General features: G+C 38.1%; 1 protein-coding gene and 1 pseudogene across 1 annotated transcript in view; one reads left to right on the top strand and one right to left on the bottom strand.

The window, feature by feature from the left end:
• The window catches only part of ZW10 (zw10 kinetochore protein), a 32,915-nt gene extending 14,871 nt beyond the window's left edge, over positions 1-18,044 (bottom strand). Inside the window, exons 1-8 of the mRNA XM_060017938.1 lie at positions 17,866-18,044; positions 15,085-15,219; positions 10,383-10,484; positions 10,115-10,192; positions 9,484-9,643; positions 7,817-7,969; positions 7,209-7,400; positions 37-200 (exon numbers count right to left, since the gene is read on the bottom strand). Of these exons, the coding sequence (XP_059873921.1) occupies positions 37-200; positions 7,209-7,400; positions 7,817-7,969; positions 9,484-9,643; positions 10,115-10,192; positions 10,383-10,484; positions 15,085-15,219; positions 17,866-17,970 (1,089 nt within the window). The 5' untranslated portion in view covers positions 17,971-18,044. The remainder of the gene's footprint in view (positions 1-36; positions 201-7,208; positions 7,401-7,816; positions 7,970-9,483; positions 9,644-10,114; positions 10,193-10,382; positions 10,485-15,084; positions 15,220-17,865) is intronic.
• Positions 14,456-14,789, top strand: LOC132429332 (large ribosomal subunit protein eL42-like; annotated as a pseudogene).
• Positions 18,045-19,966: the final 1,922 nt, after the last annotated feature.

Here is a 19,966-nt window from a genome sequence, read left to right as displayed (position 1 = left end):
GTCTCTTCAAACCCTCTGTGACACCTCTGCTCTTACCTCCTCATACTGCTGTAACTTGCTGCTATTTGTTGGGATAGAATAAACCAAACAATTTTTAATGAGGCACTCGGACAAGTCCTCCCAGATCATGTCACCAAGCATCTCAGCCAATACGATCTTGCATGTTTTCTCATTTTCTACATCAGCAACAAGAGGCAAATCTGAATTCAAAAGAAAAAGTTTTAAACAAGAAACTCTTCACAGTCTGGACATATTCTCAAATTCCCTAGTTTTCTAGAATTCTTTAATTTTAAGATGACAGGGAAGAAAACAGCACGAATAATTCTATAGCTCTCTCAACAGACTACATGGGAAAAGCATGACACAATTATTATTTTATTTTCACTGCTCAAATGAATCATCTGCACTGTATGACTGCCTGTTCTCTATAACAATAAGGTATTAAGCCACCTACATTATAATCATCTACTGCTAATCTACAGATGTGATTATATGAAGCACTCAGAAGTTCTGCATACCACGTTGAAACTAGTTTAGAATAACAAGTTCTCCAATAATAAATATATTTCTTTCATCTCTGCAAAGGATCTGAGTGTTTATCCTAAGTAAAATATCAATAAACACCTTACATTATAGCATAATATCTAGCCTACCAAACACAATACTTCAGTGTCTCTTCCATGGTATATTTTAGGGTGGCTTTTTCTAACACATTTTGAGGGAGTTATATTTAGAACATACCATTAATTAACTAAACAATATATAAGAACCTTAAAAGAAAGTGACCATATTACCTCGGAGCCTTGAGATATCTTACAATATCTGAAGTCTAGGCCTGCACTGTCCGATATGATAGCAACCAGCCACATTTTGCTACTGAGCACTTGAAATGGGGCTGGTGTGACTGACGAACTCAATTTTTTTTCAATTTTAAGCAATTTCAAATTAAGTTTAAAAATGGAAGCAAGGGTGTGTGGTTATAACGGGTAGCACAAGGGAGCCTTGTGGTGATAGAACAGTTCTATATCTTGATTGTGGTGGTAGTTACATGAATCTACACATGTAACAAAATTGCACGGAACTATTCACACATACAAATGAGTGCAAGTAAAACTGGAGAAATCTGAATAAGCTCTGTGAATCATAACAAAGTCCATTTCCTGGTTCTGATACTATACTATGGTTACACAAGATGCTAACATTGGGGAAAACTGGGTGAAGAGTACATGGGACCTCTGTACGTTTTTTGAATTAAAATTTTAAACTAAAAAAAAAAAAGAGGAAGTAGCGTAAAATACTTTTCTGTTAAACACAGTTTTGTTGCTTTGAAAAGACTATGCCTCACTTTAACCATCACATCATATAAGCTATTATGTGTACTGCAGTGCTCACATCAGGCATGTGTATCACTTCTAGTATTTCTTATAAACACACCTTCGATGTAGTCAGTGTAAACAGATTCATTCCACTGGAATGACTTTGTTTTCCTATGCACCAGTGTAACATTGTAATGCATTTATTTGAATATTTTTCACATACAGCACAGGTTACAGTGATACCTATAATAAACTGAAAACGGTAGTAAAATTGAAATGCTTATTATTTTCACTATGATATATTTTTCTAGCTTAAGAAAATGATTATAAACAAACTTTTAAATTAAAACTAAGGTACACTATTGATGCAGAATCAAGTGAAGGTGCAGAAGCTAGAAGAACTGGCAGAACAGTAAAGGAAACTACAGACTGGAAGAAAATACGCCACAAATTTTACAATAAATGGCAGCTGCAGCTTGCTAAAACAGAGCAAAACAAAACTTTTCCTGCTGTGCCAAAAAATTTTTAAGATGATAAAGCAGACGATATTAAGAGAAATTTCAACAAATACATTAGGAATTTGTCAAGTTTCCTCTCAAAGAAGAATTGACAAAATTAGTCACCTGAAATCACAATTAAATGTCCAACCCAAACTGTGATTTTAAGGGGATCTGAGCTTGTAAATTTAGCTAGCGATAAAATGACTTGGTAAAATCATTCCATACATTTTGGTAGCAAATTTATGCTGGTTTTTAAAAAATTAATTAGGGCACTTATCCATCTTTTTCTATTGACCAAAAGAGCTTGATTATCAAAGGGATTATCTGTAATTTGAAGAGTACCTAGAATGTAGCCACAAACCATACGTGCCTGATGGTGGCCTTTTTAGCGGAAAATCTTTAACAACCTTTCAAATTTCTTCTACAACTACTTGTATGTTCAGAGTCTCTATTTCTTGGTAAATTTTAGTAGTGTATACTTTCTAGAAAATCATTCATGGCAAAAGCAAAATATGCTTCTTGTGACAAAGCCAACACCACGGTAGTTTACAAAGAGAAAGCCTAATTTTCCCTCTCCATACCCACAAGCTTCTCTCTCTCTCTCTCTGTGTCCAAGTAACCAGAGTTAAGAGTTTGGTTTGTATTCTTCCTCCCTTACATTAATAATACACACACGCACACATGCATGCACGCACGCAGACACATGATATAGACTAAACTGTGACCCCCACAATTCATATGTTGAAGCCCTCGTCCCCAGTGTGACTGTACTCGGAGACAGGGCTCGCCTTTAAATAGGTCATAACGGTGGAGCCCTAATCCACTATGACTAGTGTCCTTTTAAGAAAAGGAGAGACACCAGGGATAAGCATGCAGAGAAGAAAGGCCATGTGAGGACAGTAAGAAGGCTGTCTGCAAGGCAAGGAGACAGGGCTCAGGAGAAACCAAATCTACTAACACCTTGATCTTGGACTTCCAGCCTCCAAAACTGTGAGAGAATAAATTTCTATTGTTTAAGCCACAGAGCCTGTGGAATTTTGTTATGGAAGCCCTAGCAAACTAATATAACATTCATATAAGGGGCTACTTCCTTTTTTATAAAATGGGTTTATGCTACAGATTTTACATGTAACTTTTTTATCCCTTAAAAATAGATTGTGGCCATCTCTGAGGTCACTATATCTAGCTCCACTTCATTTCTTTTCAATAGCTGCACCATTCTTCAAATGATGCACATTCCAGTATGCAAGTATATACAGTACTCATACATGCAAACATATACACTGTTGATATCACATAGTAAGGAATTAAAAAGTGGGACACCTGGGTCAAAGCGATGTATATTTTAGCATAACTATAGAGCTGCAGATTACTTTCTAAAAAACTCACTAAAGTGATGAAGGAGACTACCTTTGCATTTTCTTACCGAAAGTGTCTTACACAAATCTTTGAATTCTGTCAACCCTAGGGGTGAAAAGTTCTACTTTGATGGTGTGATTTTCATTCCACTATTAGGGAGATTAAGCAATACATATTTTTATGTTTATTAACAACTTGTACCTTTTCTTCCATAAACTGCCTATTCATATTTTTTACCCTTTTTCTGTTATTATGTTCTCTTTTTCTTTGTAAAAAAAATCTTTGTATTAGCTCCTTGTCTGCCAATGTACTGCAAATATTTTCTCCCAGTATAATGTTATCTTTTGACTTTGTTTATGGCATTGTTTACCATACAGAATTTAACATTTATATGTAGTCAAATTTATCAATCATTTCCTTTATGCATTCTGAGCTTCCTGAGAATATTTAAGTCTTCTTGTAAATTTTCTTCTAACATTTTTATTGTTTTACCTTTTGCATATAGGGATTTAATTTATCTGGAATGTATCTCTGTATGAAGTACGAAGCAGGAATCTAACTTTGTCTTATTCCATATAGCCAATTTTGCTAGCACTGTCTCACTAAACTGAAATGTGACTTTGACCAAATGGTAAATTCTCATTTATTCTTGACTCTACTTCTGGACGCTTTTTCATTCCACTGATCTTCTTATGTGAAGAACATAGTTTTAATTATAAAATTCTCCAACTAGTGTTTTGCAAATCTTTATTAGCAAGTCTCATAAATGTATTTTTTGATGTAAGCTCTAGAGTACTTAATTTGTCAAGTTGGAAAAATATATAACAAGAATCTGATTGGGAATGTTTTAAATTTATACATTATTTTGGAATGAGCTGACAATTTTTTGAGACTGTCTTCTAATCCACGATAGCCTCCCCTTACTTTATGCCCTCAATAAGTTTTATGCTTTCCCTTACATGTATTCTTCCCATTCTCATTAAATTTATCTTTTAAGAATTTCATAGATTTTATTGCCATTATAAATAAGATATCTTTATATTTTAATTTATAACTGACTGTTACTAGCTTGGAGAGAAACTGATTTCTATAGATTTATACTGTACCTAGACAACTTAGTAAATGTCTTACTAATTATTAAAGTTTTAGTAGCCTTTTGTTTTTTTAGGTATACAATTACATCATTTACAAGTAAAGATAAATTCTTCTCCTTATTTTAATATTCATACTTATTTTCTCTTCTTTGCATCAGCCATAACCCCTGAAACAATGTTAACGAATATTAATAATAATGTGCATTCCTGACTTAAAACTGATTTTAATGGAAATAAAGTTTTTAATCCTTTAATAGATGCTTGTTGCTGGCTTTTTAGAAGCAATTAGCTTCAAAATTAATTACTTTAAAAAAAATCAATAAAGTATAACATAATTACGCAAAGTGGTCTATTATACAGCTGTATACTTTACTTCATCATTTCCCTATTCTTCAAGATTTCATGACTTTCCAGTATTTCAATATTATAAGTAACATTATGATGAACATCCTTATACATAAATGGTTTTATATATTTAAGATTATTTCTTCAAGGAAGACTCCTAGAAGTTGAAACCTTGGTTTAAAGGATATAAACATTTTAAGGCTTTTTATATATTTTGCCAAAGTATTTCCAAAAGAATTTTTTTTCTCCTCTTTTAAAAGCCCCTTTGCTGTTGGTACAATGATGCTTAGTAATACAGAAAACTTGGGAGAAAAAAATACATATTTAAAAGATGAAAAGAGCATAAAACCAAAGACAAACATAAGACAAAAGACATAAGACAAACATAAGACATAAAAATCTTTATGAAGTTTCAGAATAACTAAAATCCAAAGAAAGTAGAGGATTCCAAAAAGAACTAAGGCCACAAAATATGATCCTCAGGTTTTATTTAGGGCAAGAAGATGAAGGAAGGGAATACCGACTGAAAGATAGTAAAGAGATTAGAAGAGCACCTAGCAACAGTGAGTTGTCTTCTGCTCTGAATATCCTAGGTACTAAGAAAACTTACAAATAAAACACTAGGTTGAATACTTAAATGGACCAACGTCAAACTGGAAAGAGGTTTCTACAGGAATTCCCCAGAGCACCCTCTGATCTAGCCCTATCCTAGGTAATAGTACCATCACTGACTCAGATTAAACTGTAAGAAAACATGATTATCAATTATGCATTCGATATGAAGTAGAAAGGATATTGTAAAATTTTATCAAGTAAAATTTAACAAAGATTAATGTTAATGCCAAAAAATCAAGTACAAGATGGGAAAGCAGCAGTTTGCACTGAGTATGACATAGGATTTTCACTGACATCAAGCTCAATAAGTTAACTGTGTAATAATAGCTATACTATATAGCTATACTAACAGAAGCATGAAACTGAGAATGAGGGTGTGAACAATCCCATACTATTCTGAATTGGTTCGGACTATACTTAGAATACTTTGTTCTGTCTTGAACACCCTACTTTAATAAAAGGACTATGGAAGAAATGGAATATATTCACAGAAGATCAGCGAAGATAAGAGGAACTTAAAAAACTATTTCATTAAAAAAATAAAACTAAAGATGTTTTATATTGGTGATAAGATGTAGGCAACATAATAACAGCTACTATAAAGAATCTGAAAGTCCATCATGCGTAATAAGAATTAGACTTCTATATAGCTCCACATACTAGAAACAGCATCAGTAAAGCAGATATTACAGGGCATATATTTTGAACATAGTTTTTAAACAACTACCCTAAAGATTTAAGTTCCAAAATGGTCATTTGGGCAATAGCATTTAAGAAAGAAGATACAATTTTTTTTAAAAACCAACAAACAAAAACTTCATAGTACTCAGAGTTGTCCAGAGGTAGGAATGGAATGCCTCAAGAGGAAATGAGTTCCCTCTCACTAAAGGTGCTCAAGTTTGTTATATGACTAATTGATGGGAGTGTTACAGAGGAGAGTTGAGCATCAGAGATATCTGTATTGCGTCACCTTTCTAGTTCCTTCCAATCCTTGGATACTTTGCTTACAACTCTTTTTTTATATCTAATAAAAATAAGGGTGTATTATCTCCCTAAGTAAAGGAATAAGAAGAAAACTACCTTGGATTTTTGTAATTTATGCAAGTCTTAGAATTTTTTATTCTCTGCTGTCAAAACTAGAAAGAATTCCTTGCTCTACATATAAATTATTTAGATATAAATAAAGAATGCCTGTATGTGTATAACTGAGTCACTTTGCTGTACAGCAGAGATTGGCAAAACATCGTAAATCAACTGTACTTCGATTTAAAAAAAAATAAATTTATATATAAATAAATTATGTTGACTGCCAGGAAGGCATACAAACAATAGCAGCATCTCTTTTTCATTTTCTCCACAGCAAGAATGCTTAATTTGACTATTCAATAAGACAACTGAGAAAAGCAAAAAGAAGGTAAGTCAAATAGACTAAAACCAACAGTATTATAACAAAACATCAGAAGAAATTTTACTTTTAGTAGTGTGACAGCCAAAAAATGATTCAAGCAACATAGAAACTATTTCAAGGGTGAATATATAAAGATCTAACCAGTAGGTTGAGATGGAATGAAATTCATTGCCTATGTTAAACCTATTTTGTTTATATCAACTAGGTTGACGGGGATTTTCCCATCAAAAGATATAAAACAGCACTTAGTTCATTTCTGCTTCTCCTATAACTAAAGCAAGAGTCCCAAAATGTGATGTTCCTAGAAGTCCCATGAGGGAATTGCATCCCAAAATTCAACTAAATATTACAAACACAGACTCTAGGGCACCACTAAAGACCCTATTTGTCAACACAGGGCAGAGAAGGAATGCAAAATAGAGCAAGAAATAAAAAGGTAACTACTTTGTTCCCATGACATAATTTACTCACGTCTGATCTGCCATTCACTCAGATTGCTGACATTTTTATCCACGTTAAAATAAATATCAACTTCTCTAAAATATAAAAGCGCTGCCTTGGGGATACATACCTAGAAGTTGTTTCTGGACCACTTCCAGTACCAGTCTGATCTTGGCAAAAACTTCAGATGGTGATGGATGTTCCAAGTCAGTCATCACAGATTCAAAACGAATGATAATGATGTTAGGCTGGCTTTCTATCACAGCAAAAAGGGATGGGCAAGATGCCAGAGGCCTAAGGATATACTTCAGCAGCATCTGACCTGAAAGTTTTATGAACACTCATAAAAAATAAATCACGTCAAAAAAAAAAGATCTTTGAGCCTGACAACAAAAATACATATACCATGACATTACACAACACCCATTACGCACTGCAGGTTTTCCCACTGAAGTTTCCCAGATTGTCTACAGATTTTTATTTAAATTATTCAAAAAATCAAATAAAATAAATACCAGCAGCTACTTTAAAAAAAAGAAAAAGAAAAGAAAAAAGGAAAGGATCTAAGCCCTTAATGAAAAGTGTAATATTTATACAATTCCACTTGATAAATCATGAGGCCAAACCCTATGATCCATCATCAATATTATTCAGAGAATACTGATCATTTTTCTGTCATTCCTTTAACAATGGACCTTCTGAAATTTCATGTAAATGAAACAAAGTATTATGCCTTACCAAATGACTTAAGCTTGGTATGTAGCTCCCCAAGAAGAGAAAATGCCAAGAGGACACAACTGATGGGTGGCACGGGGGTCTTCTCTTCTTTCTGAGATGGTTCAGTGCATAAATGAAGTTCTGTTTGTAGGCAAGATTCCAAGTTGCTGGTATCTAAGAAAAAGGGAAAAAATATCAGCTGTCTCAGCAATACAAGATGTTCCCATTTCTATCCCTGAGAGCCCACCGTCTACTAAGAGTCCTAAATATGTGGGACACTACAATACACTTCTAATGCAATCAAATGTGAATTACTACATACATGTCCTTGGCATCACTCTAAAACAGGAAATTACTTCCTTTGGTATGTTCAAAGAATCAAACTGAGTGCCAAAGTAAGATGATGTGCATACAATAACTGCTTACTAAATATGTGTTGAGAATGGATAAACCACAAGGTCCTACTGTATAGCACAGGGAACTATATTCAATATCCTGTGATAAACCATATGGAACAGAATATAAAAACGTACGTATTTATATTTATAACTGAATCACTTTGCTGTACAGCAGAAATTAACACAACATTGTAAATCAACCATACTTCAATTTAAAAAAAGAATGTGCTGAATGACAGAATGAAGGCAAAGAATAAAAAGTGAGATCCTAGTTTCAATTAAGGCCTCCTATTCTATGTTCCCTCTTATGAAGTAAAGAGAACAGCCTGCCAAACAAGTTTAACAGGGTGTGTTACAACAAAGAATTAACACACCTGCCACCTCCTCTTAATTTTACAGTCTGCTTGGAAATAGAATCTAAAATTTTCTAGATGACTTCCTTGAAAATACCTAATACATACAGGGTGGGGTATGTGTGTGTGAGTGTGTGTATGTGTGTGTGCGCACGCATGCGTGTGTGTACACACATACATATACAATGTATTTGAAGGCCATAGTGGATATGGGAAAGGGAGCAAGGGGAGACTGTGAGGTTTCCCCTGAAACAGACTAAATTTCAAGATTAAATGCTGGAAAATATACCAGGTTTAATGGCATGTCCTTCCCATATACCCTCAGAGGTTTTACTTTGTGTAAACAAGATATCAAAGAGGGCTCACACCCAGAGGTGGGCAGAGGGGCTGAGAGCCAAGTAGTATAAATAAAAGCCAGGGCCAGAGTTATCCTATTTCTTCATCTTGCAAAGCATCCCCCATCTCATGATTTTGTCACCATTTTTCTCCAACGACTGAAAAAAACTGGGCCAAACTCCTATCCCTTTCCTTAGCAAGAGAGAAAGAATGGTTGAACAGCTTCTTTAAGCTTTCTAGAAAAGATAAACTGTTGGGATTAGAGCTTTGGGAACGGGCACATCTTACGATGCAGTGGAAACTGTGTGGTCTTAATGTGCTACCACCTCCTCTACCACAGCCGCGCCACCTGGACCCCTTCCAATCATCTTCTCTCTTCTCTGCTCCTTCCCAGTGAAAGGGACAGAAAGAGAAATGCACGGGAAGTAACAAGCATTTTGGTCCTAACAAGCATTCTGCTTAACATGAGAACTCAATATAGAATTGGGAGATTAATAAATGAAACCTTCCTCTCTCCCAACATAAAATATTTGGAATATATTCAGAGGCCAAACTGGTTCAGGCAGATTAAGCAAAGCAGTCCACCTGAGGTCAGCAGCACCTTTTGATGGTGGGAACTTCCATACAATCAGCTTCTGCCACTCTTCTCCAAGGTGATAAAGTATGTTCTGTTTCTGTATTGTAAGCTCCATGCTGAGAGATTTCAGTATTTTTAAATCAAAGCATTTTCTGGATTTTAATAACTTCAAGCATGTCTGTGCCTGGTAGTGAAATGGAATCATTGTTAACATTTCATCTGGACTCTAGGCAATTAGAATATATTTGTATAATGATAAGGAATACATGCAACACAAAATTTACTTAAAACAAGAATAGTACTGGACTTCTCTGGTGGTACAGTGGTTAAGAATCCGCCTGCCAATGCAGGGTACATGGGTTCGAGCCCTGGTCCGGGAAGATGCCACATGCAGTGGAGCAACTAAGCCCGTGCGCTACAACTACTGAGCCTGTGCTCTAGAGCCCGCGTGCCACAACTACTGAAACCCGCGCACCTAGAGCCCGTGCTCCACAGCGAGGGAAGCCACTGCAATGAAAAGTAGGCCCCGCTCGCCACAACTAGAGAAAGCCCGCACGCAGCAACAAAGACCCAATACAGCCAATAAATAAATTAATTAATTTTTTAAAAAAAGAATAGTACTAATTGCTTATGCTTTAGAGAAAGTGTTTAATACCTCTTCTAGACGCTGAGCAGCAGTAACATACTTCTTCTCTGCCAATGCACAATTATATTCCTCAATAGCAGTAGAAAACTGAAAAGATAAGTATAGTTATCAGGTATTTTATTTTATACATCCTACTATTTCAAGTCTGTCTGCTTGTTTATTTTTAAACTATGAAAAAATACCACATAGGGGATACCCATTGAATGATAAGACAATTGGAAAAAAAAAATAACTTTCTCACCACCAAAACACTAAAGTTTAATTTGAGTATACTGACCTCGTGTAGCTGTCTAAGTAAACTTAGGACTACCGAGTCTCTTTCCAACTGTTGCTTCAAGTCTGTAAATTCAGCAGTTGATACGTGAAGATCCCGGCGGACCTAAGTCACACACCAAAGACAAGTACTTTTAAGCTATACTATACTTGAGAAATGAAACTTTTACTGTAATCAATAAGCTTTATTAGGTGAATATAATTCATGATGAAATTTAAATGCTGGTTAAGACTGGAATAAAAATCACAGAATGTAGTAGGAAGAGACTTTAAGTGATCCACTTAGCCCAAACCCTTATCCTATGCAGGAATACCCGTTCCCATCAACATAATATCCTCGTGTCACCATGTATTCTTAGTTTAAGCAGTTATCTTTCATCAAAGAACTCATCCACCTGGATTACTGGTATCCCCACTGCCAAGTGATAATTCATTCTTCAGCTGAATAGTTCTAACTAATAGAAAGATTTCTCTACATTGAGTGAGAATCCGCCTCCCATTCTGTCCCACCTTTTCAGGGACTTTGCACTATCAATTATTTCCTCTCTTCTCTATCTTTTACTTCTCCCTAAGTCATGCTCCATTCCAATTATGTGAATACCTATTAGAGCGTGGCTCCTCCCATCAGATTTAAATATGATTTAAAATCTCCCCCAACTCTATGAAAAAGTATCCTCCACCTTAGCAACCACCCTATTTCTCGGTAGCTACTTGATTTCTCTCCTCCCTCTCACAAACAAGCTTCTTGCAAGAGTGATCCATACTCGCTGTCTTTACTTTCTCACCTCTCATTCACTCTATAACTCACGTGATCTGGCTTCTACCCCCGCCATTCCACCAAAGCTGTTCCAAAGCAGTTGGTGCCAAAATACCAAGCAAATCCTTGCTGCTAAATCCAAAGCCTATGTCACCAGTATTACCTTGCATCAGTACACTGCTACTCACCTTCCCTTAGTTCTATGACACCCATATCTACTCATTTTCCTCCTGCTTCTTTGGCCATTCCTTTTCATCTTCTTTTGGGAGAGAAATTTCCCCTCTGATCACTTCACACACGCTGATATTCCTTTCTCCCTGGCCCTCTCATTACTCTGAACCAACAGTTCTCAAAAAATAGACGTTTTTTTTACCCCACCCTGATCCAGGGTCGTTTGGCAATGTCTAGAGACATCTGGCGTGCCACGATCGAGGGCGCTCTACTAGCACCTAGTGAGTAGAGGCCAGGGTTAGTACTGAACACCTTCCAGGGTACCGGATAGGCCCCCACAGCAAAGAACATCCGGCCCCAAATACCAGCTGTGCCTGTACTGAAAAGCCCTCCTCTCCACGCTCTCTCTGGGCAATCTCATCCATTCCCATAGCTTCAACTTCTAAGTGCAGCTACCTCATGACCACACCATTTTCCTAACATCCAAATATGTATATGGATGGCGTGACATGCAAACTATCCTCTAAAATCCATTCTCCCACTCTCCCACAGTAACAGCGCAAGGCTACGCAGCTAGACTATAGGTACTAGTGCCCTGCACAGTCAGGTGTGACCACGTGTCTAAGATCCCACCAATGCAATATAAGCAGAAGTGATGTGTACCATTTCCAAGTCTTAAGAAAACAGATGTGTCTCCTCTATTCCCTCTATTTGACCTTAACCTGCAGCTATAACTGGACGTGGGGAGAGACCAACATCAACCATGCAAACAACAAAATCCTAGAGCAGTGTTTCTCAAACTATAACATACATACATACATATTGCTTGGTGAATCTTATTAAAGTGCAGATTCTGATTCAGTAGGTCTGGGATGGGGCCTGAGATCCTCCACGTCTAACAAGCCACCAGGTGTTGCCAATTCCGCTGCCTACAGACTGTTGGAAGACAATTCTTTAGGAGTCTCTCACATTTCTGCACTATCTTGCAAGTGAAGCAATTGACTGTCTTTTGTTCTGGACTATCTTTTCAAAAATGTTTGTGTAGTAAACAGCTTGAAAAATAGAGATGGCGTTTTCCTCCGTAGCAAAAAGCCAGCATGCTCACTACCCGTTAGAAAAGGTTCAGGTTCCCTAAGCACAGAAATTCTCTTCCATCCATACAGTCCACTGCACACCGCCCTGTAGAAACTGGGGCTTGCAGCACTGTGCAAAAACGTTCATCCTCTGGCTACCGCTGTGAGTAATAAACTGTCCTTCACAGTTCTTGACACAGACTACACTACAGTAGCCAGGCCCTGGGTTGTAGAATCAGCCTGCTAGCCTAGACACTACGATTGAAAAATATGTATCTTGTTTAAGCCACTGCATTTCAAGTTCCCGCCCGGCCCCCATCTTTCTTTACAACAGTCTAGCCTCCATCTTCATACAATCCAACTGTGCAGCTCCATTTGTATACCCCACAGGCACCCCATATTTAAACTGAACAAAAACCTACTCCTCCTCTAGATTGTTTCAGTGAATGACACATCAATGACCTAGTTCCCCAGTTATCTTTGACTCCGTAGTCTTTCACCCCCCATATCAACAACTCCCAGAGATCCTATAGCTTTTCAAAGTCCCTAGGATTCGTCCACTTTTCTCCACCCCCACTGCCATTGACGATGGAGCACGTTGCATCCTGTCTTCCCCGATTACTTTTACTGCCTCCTAATGCTTTAAGTGCCTTCTCATTTCCCAGTCTCTTTTCCCTCAAGTCCTTTCTTCAGACTGCAAGCAGAATGGGATTCCTAAAACTCAAATCTGACATCACTCTCCTGCTTAAACTCTTCCATGGCTTCCACAGGGCAATCAAGATAACGTCCTTACTACTTAAACTGATACACACAGTCCTTGCTTACCTTTTTAATCTCATCTCATGTCTCCTCCCGCCATACTCTCTAAATATCTGTCATATGGAATACTTGCAGCTCTCCAAAAGTGACACCTCTCCACTACCTCCATGCCTCTACCATGCTGTCCCCTATGCCTGCCTAAACATTCCTCCTTCATCTTTTGCTTAATTACCTGCCACTTCAGATTCTGGTTTGGACACTACTTCCTACAGAAAGCCATCCTTAGCTATATCTGCTCTCTTTAACTGGATTATTCCAATTTTAGTGTATATCACACTATTTTATTCATCTATAACAGGCATAAGATTCACATTTTGAAATAAAACACTGTCTAGTTCACCAACTACCACAGTATCTGGCACCTTGCAGATGCTCAATAAATATATCAAATATATATATAAACTCAATAAACACCTTTATAATGTCCACCTATTGAATCTAATTCCCCTTCTCTAGCCATAAATTTGAATCTTTCTCCCATATGAAAATACTGGGCTGCAAATATTGGAAGTGTTTTTCATTGAAGCTAAACACCCTGAGTTTCGTCATTGTTCTTCAGATGGTACAGTGTTCAGGCCTGGACCCTCTCATCGAGACCAGTCACTTTCAAAACGTAACAACCAGAACTGAATAAATTTCACCAGCCATAATCTGGCCAGCAAAACGTACAAAGAGCCCATTACTCTCTGGTTCCAGACACTTCATTTCTAACAGCACAGTCTAAGATTGCACTGTTGACTCATTTGTCTGACAATACACTTCGAAACTACTATTTGAACTGCGCCAGAGTTGTAGAGTAATGGAATTATTTTTATTCAAACCTCTAACCAGAATGACTGGTAAACTCACTGTTAAATAGATTTTCTAGGTAGCTAGTGGTTTCCCCACTTGTGATAAGTTTTTATAGAGAATTTTTAAAAATACATCTGTTCTCTTTCCTTCTTTGGTAACTATCACATAGAGAAGAGACTTGGTGTCTTTCCTTTAGGACCTTGAGAATACCTCAACATCCTGATTTTGGATATCAATGCACCCTGACTGATAATTTAGAAATTGAAGTACAAGACACCTACTTTATTTAAATCTCTAATATCAGCTTGATTTTTTTCAACTGCTTTTTTTTTCCTAAAAGGAAACAGCAAGGGAAAAATCCTGGTGAGATAATATATGTGAAAAATATTTTTTAAATTATAAAATGGATATTCCTGTTTCCAGACAGGCTTACTTCTTTGCGATGACAGCGCTCTGGCAAACGTGATGAACATTCTTAAAACCTGCCAGACTTTCCATAAGAAGTATAGCAAGCACTAGCCCCACAAAGTGACACAGTACAAGACGGGCAGGGATTTTCTGCATGTCCAGGGAAAGTGGCTTTTTGACAGGAAGTAGAGTGGTTTTGATTGGCGATCTGAGCCAATTTTCCAGAAGAAGGCCGGAAGAAAAGATTGTGCTGAAGCTTTAATATGCTGAGGCCAGCTGCAGATATAAGAGAATGCTGGCCATTAAGAGAGATAAGCATTTTAAAGTAGGAGATAAGGGAAAAGGCCAAATTATACACTTCTATGCTTCATCTGTTTTTGTTTTATTATGAAGACAATAAAATCCTGAGATTATTTTTTAATTTATAAAGTGCTATTAAAATGCAAGACATTATTATTATAGCTTAAAATGTTTTTTTACCATAAAAAAGAAATTGTTTAAAGTATAGTTTTGGAAAATATTTGTATTTTAAAACCGGACGTTACCCTAAAATCATCTAATTCAACTTCCATTTACCAATAAGGAAAGCGAGGTCTTTAAAAGTTGTATAAAACTGAATTGTCTTAGAAATCAGGAAGTTGAACTGCCTCCCTACAAACCTACCCTATATAACAAACTATTCTTACCTCACTCTCTATCCTGGATTTCAGCAGGTCAATGTCATCAGATAGCTTATCCACTTGGGTAACCAGGTCCTGTGCACTTTGCATGCTAGGCAGGAATTCACTGTACTTCTTGCTGATCATACTGCATACCTCGCCCTATTATATAGGATGGAAAAATTACAATGAGATGAGTAGGGAACTCTGTTAAAATACATAGCTCATCTTCTATTAGGTATCTTCCAAGTTAGGGCCTTCTTGCCAGTTACCCACACCCATTCACTTTCCCTCCAAGCCAACGGGTTTCCTCAAAAAACACATTTCTCCCACCATTAAGAGTCCCATAACACGACTAGGGTGCAAGAAGGCAATGATCACCAAATGCCAACAGTGCCCAAGAGTTGTACAAACACTGAAAAAGAGAAACGAAGAGACAAAAATTCTCATTTTGAACTATTATCAGCTCGGACTATAGCCACTAATTTTAATCACACCTAATAGAAAAAAAAGTAAATGGATAAATTAAACCCATAATCTGTATACCTCAAGGGATTTATGAATTTCTATTCTCTTGCTTATAAAATTGTAAGGCCTAATCTTAAAACCCTAAATTTTCTTTTAAGATTTTTTTTTGATATGGACCATTTTAAAGTCTTTATTGAATTTGTTACAATACTCCTTCTGTTTTATATTTTGGTTTTTTGGCTGCGAGGCATGTGGGATCTTGGCTCCCCAACCAGGGATTGAACCTGCACCCTCTGCATTGGAAGGCGAAGTCTCAACCACTGGACCGCCAGGGAAGTCCCTTAAAACCCTAAACTGATTTGAGTTCCATTATCTCCTTTAATGCAAACAAATTATTGAATACTTTGCACTGAATTAGTCAATGCTTTGAAAGACACAGGAATAAATTATGCTTGCACACAAATAAATTCCTTTCAGGTAGGAAAGACAGTATGCACTTAAGTATTCAGAATACAGAATAGAGAAATGTAATATAGCAACAGAGTTAATGTCCTCCAGGAGCACAACTGGGAAACAGAGCACCTCTGCCTGAGGGAAAATGGGGATATTTTTCATGCAGAGAACTATATTTGAGATGGAACTTGAAAAATGAGTAGAAATACTAATAGGTTAAAGATGGAGAAACGGCAACATAAGTAAAATCTGGGAACTAGGAAAAAAGTGGGCCTGTTTGGAGTATAAAAAGTAATTCCCAACTGTCTGAAGATTCAAGTCAGGGAAAATAAACTAGTGAAAGGAAAGTTAGGTCCAGAACAGGGAGGAGCCTTGAGTGCCATGTTAAAGTAGCTTAATAGCCTGCCCTCTTTCCATCATATAAAAAGTGATGGGGCTTCCCTGGTGGCGCAGTGGTTGAGAGTCCGCCTGCCGATGCAGGGGACACGGGTTCGTGTCCCGGTCCGGGAAGATCCCACATGCCGCGGAGTGGCTGGGCCCGTGAGCCATGGCCGCTGGGCCTGCGCGTTCCGAGCCTGTGCTCCGCAACGGGAGAGGCCACAACAGTGAGAGGCCCGCGTATCGAAAAAATAAAAATAAAAAAGTGATGAAAAATTCTGAAGCCATATTACAGAAGAGATGCCAGTGACATGAATACTTAACATTTAGTAAATCATTTTGGTAAAATGAAAATATTTTTGTGCCTGTATGGTACAGTGCCAAAATGGCTTCCTTAAATCCAGACCTACACGGTACATATCTTTTTATTTTTATTTTATTTTTTTAACATCTTTATTGTAGTATAATTGCTTTACAATAACAAAGTGACTCAGTTATATATATACATATGTCCCCATATCTCTTCCCTCTTGCATCTCCCTCCCTCCCACCCTCCCTATCCCACCCCTCTAGGTGGTCACAAAGCACTGAGCTGATCTCCCTGTGCTATTCGGCTGCTTCCCACTAGCTATCGATTTTACGTTTGGTAGTGTATATATGTCCATGCCACTCTCACTTTGTCCCAGCTAACCCTTCCCCTTCCCCGCGTCCTCAAGTCCATTCTCTACATCTGTGTCTATTCCTGTCCTGCCCCTAAGTTTGTGAGACCCATTTTTTTTTTTAGACTCCATATATATGTGCACATCTTTTTAAATGAAAGTAACAAAGATGTGGGCAAATACAAATGTAGGGTAAAGATAGCAGTACAAAGTGGAACTGCGTGTGGTTTGTGCCTTTTGTTTTTGTATCAATCTCAAGACAGCAGGGTCCAAAGAAGTGCTATTCACGTGTTTTATAACATCGTAGTCTCAAGGGCCTGGAGGTGGAGAAGAGAGTTTAATAAAATATCGATAGGTTTTAATAACAAAAATTTCAGGGATGGAGGAGAACGGCACAATCCTCCCAAAGCCATTATACTCATCCACAAATCGGACAGAGGAGGAAATCACACACCGATGAGGGGTGGGCGGGACTGCCCTCATTTTTATCCCGCTCCTATTCTCCCTCCCTAGAAACCTCGTGCTTCCAGTCCCACTTCCCCTGCTCTGCTTGTCTCCTCGGCCTTCGCCCTCGACCCCCCAATCCCTCCCCAGCCTAACCCCACTCCCAACGCTGCCCCAGTCACCGCCTCTTCCTCTCCACTGTCCCGCCTCCTTTCCTCCGCAGTCCCCAACCCCGGTCTGGGCTTCCCTCTAAGCCCCCTCCTCGGCCCACACACCTCCCAGCCCTCCCACTCCTCATTCCTCCCACTCGGCTTCCACGCCTGACCGCTGGCATCCACTCTGGCTGCCATGGCTCTACTCCTCCCTCCGTCCCTTTATAGCCAGCCGCCAGCTGCCCCGGCTTCACCTTAATCTCCTCCACCCGCTGGGTCAGGCGGCTGATCCGAGTGCACAGATCCTCCTTTTCCAGCCTCCCCGAGTGTGCCAGGACTTCCGTCACGAACGAGGCCATCGCTACCACAAGAAGCAACCCGGGCAGAGTCACTCTCTTGTAGCCAGCGCGGCAGCTCCAGTCCCGCCGGAGGCCTTGGCGCGCGGCCTGCCGGGAAACGGAGTCTCGCGGGGCCCAGACCTCCGCACGAAAAGCGAGGCCCGTACTACAACTCCCAGTAGGCACCGCGGCTATCCTAGCGTGGACTTTTCACGGTGTCCCGTAGTTGGCAAACTGTGCGGAGACGCGTTTTCTCCTTGCTCATTTTCAAATAGCTTGCCTTTCCCCGCCGGGTTTTCACTAGAAGAAAAATGTTTTTATTTAATAACCAGTCACAACTGAATTTTTCTCAGCTTCAAAACGTTTACCTGTGAAATTTATCTACCCTGAAGACCTAACGAGCCCATCTTGATCTTTTTTCGTTAAATATTCATTCTCATGGGCCTCAGTGGCCGTCAGAGTTTATGTGAATGGTGCCCTCTGCAGTTGTGTAAGGAAGTGGAATCACCTCATTATAAACAAAAGTATGCTCATAATTGCACTCCTTTTATATATAGTATATATATATACATATATAACATCTATTAAATATATTATAAGTTTATATTATTTATATTACCTAGGTATAAATAACATTAGTACTGTATGGACTGGAACATGATACTTAGCACTTTCTATCAGCGATTACAAATCAATTTTATCAAAACTTTAAAAAAATTGTTTCATTATTTAAATGTGTTACATACATACTATAAGATATATGTATGTATGTATACATATATGCATATAAATGCGTTACATACTAAAAGATTTTCACAATATACTATGTACAGTATTAAAAAATAGATAGATATAGATACATATATAGAGGTAAAGGTAAAGGAAGTACACCAATTTAACTCTCTTAGTGGTGAATTTATGGTATTTATTCTCTTCTTTCCCTGTTTTTTTCTATTTTTCTACAATAAACATGTACTGCCTTGATTAAAATGCTTTTTAAAATTTTTTTAAAGGTACCTTGTGACGGTGGACCCCCAAGTAGATGCTGACACTAAGGTTCCTGTCAATTTTAAGTGCCTGTGGAACAATCTGCTTATCCTAGTGATGCAGGGGCAGCTTCCTGTGACATGAGCAAAGGGGGTTGAGACGGGAAGCCATAACATCTTGGGAATCGCCTCTCCCTAGAAAACCAACCAAACTTCTGTTTGGTAGACCTGTCAGCCTCTCTTTGAATTCTAAATGCTACTAATAATAAATGCCCAGTGAGAAAGAAGGACATGCAAATGAAATTCCTGAAAATTTGTATCACATATTTATTGAGCAACTATTATATGATGGACACTGTGCTAGGCTGGGAATCCAAAATATGTGAATAAATAATCTCAGGAAAATATGATCATTACTATCTTTGAGGTAGATGAGGGATTGATCCAGATGTGGTAGGGCCTAAATTTTATACACTTGCCAGGAGGCGGAGGACTCTTTAAGGAAAAGAATATAAAATAACAAATACAAAATTAAGTGCAGGCCTTGGAAGGAGTCTGTGCAAGTAACAGGCCTGGAAGCTTAATCCACCTCTAAGGAGGTACAAAGGGCAGAGGAAATATTGGGGGAGGAGCACCCAGTCACTGATTGAATCAGGGAGGTTCCACAGTAATAAGTAATCTGAACTAAGAATGGAAGGAGGTGTCAGGTTGAGGTTCTGGAATCTTCCTCCAGGAAATTAAGCCATGAATACCCACAAACACAACTGCAGAAGCTCCACCTCTCCCTGAGCACTGGATAAGCTAAGGACTATCCCTCAAGTTTCCAGGAAGAGACAGGGGAGAGCCAGACTTAGGAAGGAGAAAAAAGAGCATAGGGAATGGAGTAGGATTGCTACACACAGACAGACAATGCATGCAGGCATGAATGAACACTTGAGTAAATAAAAAGAAATTAAAAGCTCTTGGATTAGAAGAATTAATATTGTTAAAATGGCCATACTATCCAAAGCAATCTACAGATTTAATGAGAT

This window comes from Delphinus delphis, chromosome 8 (assembly GCF_949987515.2).
Source record: "Delphinus delphis chromosome 8, mDelDel1.2, whole genome shotgun sequence".
In the NCBI taxonomy this organism is placed as follows: Eukaryota; Metazoa; Chordata; class Mammalia; order Artiodactyla; family Delphinidae; genus Delphinus; species Delphinus delphis.
The sequence above is the reverse complement of the archived record's forward strand: the minus strand, read 5'-3'. Positions and strand labels throughout refer to the sequence as shown.